Source organism: Pyrus communis, chromosome 6 (assembly GCF_041283825.1).
Source record: "Pyrus communis isolate YQ-2024b chromosome 6, ASM4128382v1, whole genome shotgun sequence".
Taxonomy (NCBI): domain Eukaryota; kingdom Viridiplantae; phylum Streptophyta; class Magnoliopsida; order Rosales; family Rosaceae; genus Pyrus; species Pyrus communis.
In genome coordinates, this window is record NC_142570.1 from 4,358,301 (window position 1) to 4,369,026 (window position 10,726).

General features: G+C 40.2%; 1 protein-coding gene across 2 annotated transcripts; it reads right to left on the minus strand.

Annotated features, from left to right (window-relative positions):
- Positions 1-1,493: 1,493 nt before the first annotated feature.
- LOC137709874 (protein MODIFIER OF SNC1 1) lies at positions 1,494-10,719 on the minus strand. 2 transcript variants are annotated; one of them, XM_068448851.2, is made up of 11 exons: positions 10,264-10,719; positions 9,283-9,359; positions 9,009-9,083; positions 8,874-8,918; positions 8,376-8,739; positions 6,828-6,930; positions 6,299-6,373; positions 4,862-6,170; positions 4,520-4,778; positions 1,856-4,450; positions 1,494-1,780 (listed from the first exon to the last, which is right to left on the minus strand). In XM_068448851.2, exons 2-10 carry the CDS (start codon positions 9,312-9,314, stop codon positions 1,937-1,939), a joined length of 4,776 nt encoding a protein of 1,591 aa, XP_068304952.2. In that variant the 5' UTR covers positions 9,315-9,359; positions 10,264-10,719; the 3' UTR covers positions 1,494-1,780; positions 1,856-1,936. The 2 variants fall into 2 exon arrangements, with proteins under 2 accessions (XP_068304952.2, XP_068304953.2); XM_068448852.2 differs by lacking the exon at positions 6,299-6,373 and having other exon boundaries at positions 10,264-10,641.
- Positions 10,720-10,726: the final 7 nt, after the last annotated feature.

Consider the following 10,726-nt stretch of genomic DNA (forward strand, 5'->3'; position numbering starts at 1 on the left):
AACGCTTGCTCTGTTTTGTTTGTTGCGCCTTACTTGAACTTTTTCATTAGACTCCTCATCTTCTCGTCTCATTTACGCCCATTTTGCTTCCAATTTGGAATTGGATGAGGACCTCCAGTTGGAATCCGAAGAGAATCCAAAGTTGGAATTCATTGCAAACTTGAATTGAAATATATTGAATTCAAAGTTGTGTGAATAATAGCCCAATATCTACCCTAATTATAGCAAAAAAAAAAAAAAAAAAAATCAAATCCATCAGCTAGATAACATCAGCATGATTTCAGCTACCAACGGCTAGCTGACGTCAGTTAGCCTTTGGATTTGAATTTAAATTGTAGTTTTTAAATAATAAATTATATTAGGCTCTATGGCCATTTGACCCTCGGTTGGAGACGGAGACAAATATGACCATGTACTGTTCATTAAAATATTAATATCTTGGAGGACTAGAGGGCTAAAACGAGCCCTCTGGCCAACCCTCGGTTGGAGATGACTTAAAAATATATGTGTGAATAGCACCAGTCTTCCTTTTACGACAATAGGCTTAATTTGAGTTGTTTTTTATCACGCCACTACAATCACTCATCTCGAATTGACATGAAAAAGCCAAAGTAGAGGTAGATAAAAAGTTCATTTCTTTTAAAATGATAAAAAATGCTTTGACGAAAATATTTTTTAAACCAATCCTTAAAAATATTTTCAATCCTTAAAAATATTTTCAAACGAGTCAAAAGCTTATGCTTTGCAAAAGAAAAAACACAGATCCATTTGATTCGTAAAACCGGACCGTATCAAACGAATTGAAATGAGTTGGTTCCACTAATAAAAATCACTAAACTTAGATTGGCCTGAACTCGTTTAAAATAAAAAAAATAAAAAAAAATAAAAAAAGTCGAGTCCAGATCCAAAAAAAAAAAAAGGGTCCCGGCTCAACCAGCGACCACTTGTATTTATAATTTTAATATTGTTTTCCTGTGTTGATCAACCGCGGGATGACATGACAATTTGCTTTCAGGTTCACTTAACCATTTTCAAATACAATTTTCCTTGTTGATAAACAAAAAAATATTTTTACTTTAATTAGGTAACAATTTTCTTTAAAAAAACTAATGAAAAATGCTTGAAAATTTTGAGTTTTAACGAAAATAACAAAATAAAAGATAAAATGAATGATACCACAATTGACTATTAATGTAAAAATATAATTTTTCATTAAAGTAAACAATACGAGGAGCTTTACGTTAAAACTTCTTTTTCTTTATCCCTTACAATTTTGGTGACCTACTAACCATAAAGTGAGTACCATATCTAACCGCATAGGCATATTAGACCGTTAGATGATGAATATATTAAGTAACGCATGTTTTGTTAGGTGACACCCCATTTTCGCTTTGTTGGATTTACGTTATATATTTTAATTTTGGCCAAAAAAACTACTAATCAACAAATAGATATAAACAAAGCGAAGCGATCGGGCCAAACAAAGCAGAGAATCGAGAGAGAAATCATAAGCTATCTCTAATTTCATTCCTTTCCCGCCGCTCCAATATTAATATTTAGAGCCAAGGCAAGGGATTACGAGTCACTCTAAAACAGTAAATACAAAGGCCAGAACAAGAAAAACAAAGTTAAAATCGTTCCGTACGAAACAAGGGGTGACCATATCACAATGTTTCACATCCCATTCAATTGAAACAAGAAGATAAATAAGAACTACGACACGATTGACTACCTCCAACCGCGGCTATCTACTTCAGCACCGTCTACTTTGCCGCAAGCCCTGCTCGGTGGACAGAAGCCGTCAGTTGTCTACTTAACATGTATGAACACTAAATTTGACCAATTGATAGAATACCTGAATGCTATCATGCGTGAGTGGGAAAAAGGTGGGTTTCAATCGATAAAAACCTCATCTTCAGAATCTTAAATCATTCAGCTACTGCTCCATGTCTGCATCTACTTGGGAGGCGCCACTTTGCCGTCCATGGAAGTTACCCCCACCACGTCGCGGATGGGTCTGGCTTCTTTCCTTGACTCTTCCACCAGTATTGTAAGAACCATCTCGCGGTTCCTCGGAATTGTTGAACTTGTTATTGATGTTGTTCGGCCCTACTGGCTGGTACTCAAAATGCGGGCTGTGCCTCTGTCTCTCCCGGTTTGCAGGGTGGTTGTGCTGCCTACTATCATGCCCTGAGTAATTCCAATCCCCACGAGACTCTTGACCTCTCCCAAAACGGCTGTTTTGGTTTCCATTCTTGCGGAACCCAGTGTTAAAATGCTGCTCTTGTCTAGTATCCATACTAACAGGAGCTGTTTCAACTGGGGTATCATGACCCTGGATTGGAGAGCGGGGGCGTCCCCTGAATGAGGCTTTCCTCTCTCTCTTACTATGTCCTTCCCCTGCATTGTTTCTCTCAGATATCACCTGATCATGTTGATACTGGGCCACATATTCAGTATTATCCTTGTTAGGTGTTGCCGGACGTGGCACCGCACCTCGGGGACTGGTCTCCTTTTTGAAAGTCCGACCAACTTCCACAACAACGTTTTGACCACCACTGGCCCAATTTCCCAGTTGACTATTGCCTGAATGTGCCGGAGATTTGGGTTGCCAATGAGGCGCTGCACGTTCCCCAACAGCTCGATTCTCTCTGGAAGCAGCAGCTAAGTCTGTTTGACCCATTTCTGAGGCTGAAAACTGATTGTTATTTTTGTAGGTATCCCCTCTGCTATTGTTCTTTTCATCCAGATCATGATTGTTTCCCATGGCTCTGTGTCCCTTGAATAGATGCTGCTTTCCCCTTCTGGTATTTCCCTGGTCTTTTGCAGATACAGAGACTGGTGCAACAGCAACAGGCTCTTCAGGCATGTTCCATCCGTCAGAATCATTCCAATCATAACTCTTTGGTTGCTCTATCTCTGAGACAACATCAGGCTTCTGGGGTTGATGATTCTGGACTGAATTTTTATCAACATTTGAAGCATATGACGGTCCATCTTCCGAACCATGCATGGCAGTTGATTCTGTTGACCCCCGGTCCTTCCATGATCCATGTGCTTTTCCGTGCTTACTCTGTCTACTACTCCCATGCCTCGGCTCTATGGCAATCCCCACTTTTCCAATAGTTAGAGTAATAGGTTGAGAACTTTCAGCAACTTGAGAACCAGAATCTGATCTCTCAATGGTCTCATTTATTGCAGTTTGATTGATTACAGAAGCCACTGGCTGTTGAGTGCTTCCTTGATGCGCCATCTCTTTAGCTACAGGTTTTGGAACATATCTCTCCATTTCAGCCCTCTTATTTTTTGAACTATTTTGCACTTTATGTTCAGTCTTTACAGCACTAACAGCCTCAACTTCATTTTTGGGGATGACTTCATCAGGTACATCAGCTTTGTTCTGTGACCGCACAGGTGCCCAGACAACAGCATCAGTGCTGTGAAATTTTTCTGAGTGCTTAATAGCTTGCGAATTCCTTGACACCCTGCGAAAATGCTGAGGTTTCCACTGGCTATTTCCTTTACCTTTAGATTCTTCATTTGATAGAGACAAGTGTTGCTCCGAAGTGTGGTATGCATCTCTAGGAATGGTCTGTGACTGACCCGAGCTAGGATCCAACTCCAACTCAGATACCCTTGGCCTTCCACTTTCAACTGTAGCATTTGCAATATCTGTTTCTTTCGATGCAGATGATGGCATTGCAGCTGCCGTCGATGTGCTCTCTGTTTTCTGCTTATTCTTTCCAATTCGGTTGTTTTTCTTTCTGGGATGAGAAGTTGACTCAAGTATGACACTGGGATTAGCAGTCTGGCTTGACTCACTGCTTGAGGCTGTTTCATTTGGTACAACTCCAAGGGATTTGGAAACATCAACCAGGGAATCTGTCTGACATTTTGTTGCATCATCTGTGCTGGTGGAAGTAAACTTTCCAGTAGGCTTCTTTTCTAACTGATTGTTCTGCTTTTGTTTAGGGGCCTGCTTAACCCTAGTAATATTGCTTTCATGAGCCTGGGGAGCATTGTTGTGATCAACGACATTAGCAACAATAACCTCCTTCGGCTTAGGCATAGATTCATCGTGCATCAGAACAGGTTCCTTGCAGACACTCTTTAGCGTGTCTGAAGGGAGGTCACTAGCCAGAACAGTTGACTTTTCAGCTTTTCCAGTGCTACTCTCATTAATCAGTGAAGCACCATCAAGATTAGATCCCAGAGCTGATTTCCTGCCACCACTTAGTGGTTCACCTACGGTTTGAGAACCTTCTTGCTTAATCTGGATGGCACCACTTGAGTGACTTTCAATCTTCTGATTTGAACTCTCCACTTGAGTACGTCTGTTCAACTCTTCCAATTTTGCACGAGCCTTGACCATCTGCCTTCTTGTCCGTTCCTCCTCTTCCTCCTGTAACTGTTTGGTACGTTGCTTAGCTAATTCCCTCATCTTAGCACGCTGGTAAAGAAGAGATGTTAGTTGCAAAGCTGACACAAAATCTAACAAGAATATGACTAACGTGTATACCTGTGCCTCAGAATCATTTGGATCAACCATTGGCATGGCCAATTCCTCCTCACATCTGCCTTGTGGATAAGATACTGACTTTTCAATTGCTTCCGTTGAAACAAGGTGGTCATAAGGAATTTCAAAACGTGCAGTTGATACAACAGTTGTTGGTTCTGAGACCAAGGACTTCTTTGACCACCCTTCACCTTCTTGATTATTATTCCTTCCTCTACCACGATGATCTGATCTATTATCATGCATGGCACGATTGGATTGCCTGTAGATCAGAAAATCAGCATATTCCATTAATTTACAATAACATGTACATTCTCAATGGAAACCATAAAGTCGCCAACCAACCTGGAGATGGAAATTGTGCTGCCCACTTCAAGAGAAGGATTTATGCTCTCTGTGGCATGAGATCTTTCCGGATTTACAATACCACCACCAACAGGTTCATTAACTGAATTGTGAGCTTTAGCATTGACTTGGAATCTGTTCTTCTGCTCCTCCCTAGTGGAAACAGATGAAGTATCACTTCGTCCATCAGAAACACGTGCCTTTGCATTTAATCCCTCTATTTTCTGAATCAGACTGGAGTCTTTTGCAGCATCCAGGAGTGGTTGTGCAACTTCCGGCGTGCCATAGGCTTCGGTACCCAATTTCTTCATTGAGATGACATCAACTGTCTTTATCTGTTCCAAACTTTCAGGATACATCACTTTCTCAGGAACTGAAGCGGCTCCTTGGTTGTCAAACTTCCTTGAAGCAGCTTCTTCACCGACCATTTTCCTTTGATCCCTCACTCCCTCCTTTCTGTGATCTGATATCCAATCACGCTCTGCTCCCAACGTACTAGGATGATCCTCCCTCTCAAGAGATGATGCATCAGTTGAAAGTCCTGTGACAGCACCCTCATTCCTTTGCTCCTCATTTCTTCTATCCCAACCATCATGCTGCTTCAAAAGAACTTTGTAAGGTCCACGAGAATCAGGCGGATGAGCAGATTCAAATTGCTCCGACATCAGCTTGGGGTTGGGGGGACCGTATCCACTGGGTCTGCCTTGAGAAATGGCAGGCCTGTGAGCGCTTTGGCTAGGGTAGTTATTATAAACAGGGGGACCAGCTGTCATTCCCACATACGGAACATCTCTTTCATTTGGATTGCAGTAGCCCCTTGGAGAATTGTAATAGCCCTCAAAGGCCACTGGACCAGGGTAAAAGCCAGGTCTAATTGGCATACCAGGACGGATATATGCATCCTGCATATGAGGTCTGTACATATCTCCATTTTTAGGATGGTGTCCTCTTGGTCCTGCTCCAGGTGGAGGAATGGATTGCTGATTGGCAATAGCAGCAGGTGGAATCTGTGGAGGTCCTGGAGGATAATATGGAAATGGTTCCATAGGAAAGCCACCAGGAGGGATCGGAGCTCCATAGGGAGCTCCTGGAGGTCCTCTATACCAAACACCACCTTGTGGATTATTTACTGGACCACCATGCCATCCATCATAGTGCTGGGGAGGAACATTAGCACTAGGGTAAGGGTGGGGATTTCCCTGCCACTTCTCCATACCATGTCTACCTCCATCTTCATTGTACGAGGGATTTTCTCTTTTCCATGAATTAGCAGTTCCACCCTTCATGTTTGCATTTTCAGAAATCTCGCCTAAATATGGAAACCAAGCACATACTTATATACATGAGCGAATGAGAAACCACGGACATTAACTAATAAAAGATCAATATTGCAACACTCTAATAAAACACAAAAGAGTTAAGAGCATGTGCACAAACCAACTACATAAGTCCCAGTCGTCTCTTTTGCCACTCTACCACTAGAAGAGCCAGGACGACTGTAAGAACTGTGATCTGTCATAAATGATTGATCAAGCAATCAGTAAACCAAAATGGAGCATCAAGTTCATTACAACAACATAATTGTTCCATAAGAAAAGAAATACAAACTTGAACTCAAAAAAATATGCATAGTTTATTTTTTCAGCTTCTTTTTTTCTTCTTCCATTTGGCAAAAAAGAAAATGTATATAAACACTGGAATAAGTAAAATTGGCAGCCATTCTGGACGTGCTGGAAAATTGGCAGCTAGGTGTAAAGTTTTGCAAATTATTTTGTAAACATGGAACGGCAATTTACATGTCAGTGCCACATCAATTAATAAAAATCTGATGGCACTGCCAAAAACAGTTGATGAGGTAATGCAATGTGTGGCATGCCAACTTAACCATCATGTGAAATTTGAAAAAAATCTTGGTACACAGTGTCTTCAAATGTTAAATTATATAAGTGAAATATAGGCATAAGACCTTGTGGCTCGGCACTCTTTCCAGGATTATCTTTTTCTGAACCAAGCGTCGGAAAATCTCCAGAAGCAAGTGAAAATCCATCATTCTTCGATGACATCATCCCCTGCACGTGTGACAGCAGTTAATCAAATTAGACTTCAGATAAATACTGGGCTGACTGCAAGAGAGTAGAAATAGCAGAGGCAGTGTTCAACCACCTTTGGGCTCCCCTAAGATTGGAATGGGTAAAGCATATGGGGCAAAACCTCAATCCTAACCCTATTTTACCTTTAATACAACTCCCCTAACAATTAAAATTATTTTCCTTTAAACTAACTAAAAGCAAACTAAAAAAAATGTCAACCTACACTTCTTTTTATTTCAATATTTCCCCTCCATCTAATTTCATTAGCTAGAGTGGATGAAGGAAACACTCAACATCTATAAGTTTTTCCCGTAACAAGTCAAATTACTGCTTTCACATATACATATGTGGGTCTCATGTGGTCAATAACAAACCGTATGTTTTATAAAGGGTGTAAAGTTTCCCAAAAAAAAATTAATAATAATTTGCTACATATAGAATGTAGCTATTTAGTCCGGAAGTACTTATCAACATGACCATATTTTCCAACTTGTCAGAGCGTTTGTAGAAGCAGCATAAAGAGGTGGGATAGTAACCGCATATAACTTACAAGGTCAGATTGGATGGTTGGAAAGAGTGGTTTGGACGAATAGCTGATATCATGCTTAACAGAATTGGATGAAGATACCAAATTGACCAAATTTGGAAAATACAGGTTAATATGGTTTAATTAAGACTAGAAATACCATATTAGCACAAACTGGAAACTACATGGTTAACATGATTAAAACTGAAACTAGAGCCATGGTGAAATGTTCGGTAAACTACAAGGGACCTTGACAATCGTATACTCTTAAGAATGAGCGTGTTATATGAATAAAATTTATTCAACACAATCAAACATAAGACATGATCAAGGAATGCAACATTAATACAATCTAACCGATATATGGGGGTATATTTCTGATTTGGGGGATTACCTGCAAGATCTGATTTCAATCCAAACAGTTGCCAAAATATTTGAACATTCATTCTAAGAGATGGAAAGGGAGAGAACAAAAGGTACTAATCAGCTCTATTGCCGACATATGGATTCTCCAGTGACATTTTCTGGGCTTTTCTTTTTCGTTTTCTTTTTATCAAAAACCCCACCACCCAAGATAAATTCTTATCTAACGAAGACCGTAGCCAAAACATCCAAGGCTCACCTACCACCCAGCTAGCTAGCAAACACACACCTAAAGGCTAAAAAGGATACGGTCTTCATCAAATCAGGTGTTAGGTGAGTCTTGGATGTTTTGGCTATAGTCTTCCTTTTTTTCTGACATTCCACTAACATCAACATTATAAAGGTTTCTAACTGAACCATCTACATCGAAATGAGAGATTCCCAGGATGATCACTCACTGGTCGTAAGCTTTATTAACCAAGTAAGTGTTGCTAATACATATTCAAACACAAAGCTTACAAATGAAGGACAATACCAATTTTTCTGCGGTCCCAGGAGCACTCCACGCCACTGGATGGTCAGAGTGTTCAGCAAATCTTGACAACTGTGAACTACCAGGTCTTGTGTCTGCACTGCGAGGACGCAATGAGGTCAGTGTTGTCTGATTTGATGTCAAGGCCCCAGAAGCCGATGATGGCCTAGAATTTGAACCCCATGGATTAGAAGAAGGTTCATGCCCTTTGTCGCTACCAGCAGTTGATGGTCGAGTGCCACTTCCAGGTGAAAGGTGGCCACTGAGATGGCTTGGTGATGTGCCACCATCAGCTTTTGGGGACAATGATGGCGAACCCCATGCATTTGATGCAGAAGATGATCTACTGCCCCAACTGAGGGTGCCCCTGCAATAGTTGAAATCAAGAAACACCTAGGTGATGCGCTTGTACTAGTAGAAATAAAATATTACACACCGATCCCAACAGAAAATGGATTGGAAGGATGGAGGGAGGGAGGGAGGGATGGAGGGAGAACTTACTTGGGAACGATTTCCACACTTGGGTCTGCACCATGATTTTCTAACCTTGAACAGTCAAGACAAGAAAAGAATTTTAGCCGAAAGACAAAGGACCACAATAAATTGATTTAAGGGTAGTTTAGTAGAAAGACATACCTCTTACTGGGTAAGTTTACAGGTTTTGGAACTTTCCCTAAAACAGTCATTCCACTTCTTCTGGAGGAAGTCATCCTGCAACAGCAATGACAGAATTAAAAACCACCAGAGGATGTTGATATCTATGTGCTTGTCTGTCTCTGTATGTAAATCAGTTTTCCTAGAAAATCTCAATGCTTTTTCTTTAAATCTCCCAATATCGGACTACTCAAAAAACTTAAAACCAACAATTTCCGATGGCTGAAACATTGTGAATGTTGCCAGATTTTCATACCTCCGATCCCCAAACAACATACTCGATGTCATGTTTCAATTGTTGCCACACGATCATTCAAGCCAATTTATCAAAGCCTGGAAAAATAGAAGACAATTGAAGATTCCATCAGCATGACATTGCAGTAACTGAACCACGTAGTCAAATACAGCATAGTTTTCTTGACAAAAATAAAAATAAAGCACAGTTTTAGCAGGGTTAGCAAGTGACATAAGACACCACAAAAACTCAAAATTATCATATCTTCTATGAATATTTTATAGTTCATGTTGCATGCTTGCATGAAACACTTTTTTTGTGTTACAACTAAAAATTACAACATGACTACTTCCGGTGCATGTGTTTGCACCTACAAAGCACAAAGACGCAAACTTCATCCTTCTTAAGTAAGCCTCTGCTGTATGATCAATGCTAGGTCTTAAAATTTGTTACTCTCTTTTCTTAACCCTTTTTACAATAAAGCACTACTAAAGTTTGAGCAATTTATATAGCTTCGATCGCCAAACTAAACCTATCAAGTTTTCCATTCCAAAAAATGTACAGCACTGTTCAAGCGAGACCCAGTTTTCGAGAACAACAAAAATTCCCTGACATCGAAAACATTTGTAGTAAACAATGGCCCAATACTATGATAAGAATCGATCCAACCATGACAATATCCGAAAAATCGTTCATCACTCAATGAAACAAATGATAAGCATATACCTAAAATGATTGGTAAACAGATACACACATATACATACTTAACAAAAAAGCACTGAATCCCACCACACGAATGCGTTCGCTTAGTTGGGCAACGAATCATGTGAAACGATAAGAACATTCCAAAACAGATTAAGCGTAGAAATTACAGTTTTCAATAGCAAATTCTAATTAATTTCATCCACTTTTTACAGATTTTCTATTCCCTTTATTTTCCGGGGAAACAAACAGGCCAAATTAGCATAAAATAATCGAGAAAATTAAATAACAATGACTTGCCTGGTAAAAGAATAGGTTTCTATGAGGCTCGTGGAAACCCTAGAAAGTTGATGTGGGTTTTGGGAGAGAATGAACGACCGAAACGCAGCGTTTAAGGGTTCGTGAGATCGCGAGGAAGGTTCGGAGAAACAGAGATCTCTGTGAGTTGGAAGAGAATCTGAGTGTGATCGGTTTCAGATCAAAGGAAGGCGAAGGGGAAGAGAGAGCGCGAGAAGGAGAAGAGGGGGGGGGGAGAGAGAGAGAGAGAGAGAGAGAGAGAGAGAGAGGGAGATCGAGGATGTACGAGATGCAATCCGATAAATTGTAAATTTGTAAATACAGGAACTTCTCGCAAAATTAAATTTGAAATTTAGGGCTTTTCCAGAATTTTTTGGAATTATGAGGAGTTTTAGGATTTTGGAGAACGTATGGGTTTGGTTTTTAGATGGACTGCAGCAATATCCAATTTCGTCAAATAATATCT

Coding starts and splice junctions, on each gene's coding strand:
- LOC137709874 (XM_068448851.2), bottom strand. CDS start 9,314: ATGACATCGAGTATGTTGTTTGGGGATCGGAG. Junction 8,740..8,873: donor AGTGTGGAAATCGTTCCCAA/GTAAGTTCTCCC, acceptor CAACTATTGCAG/GGGCACCCTCAGTTGGGGCA. Junction 4,779..4,861: donor AGCACAATTTCCATCTCCAG/GTTGGTTGGCGA, acceptor TCTGATCTACAG/GCAATCCAATCGTGCCATGC.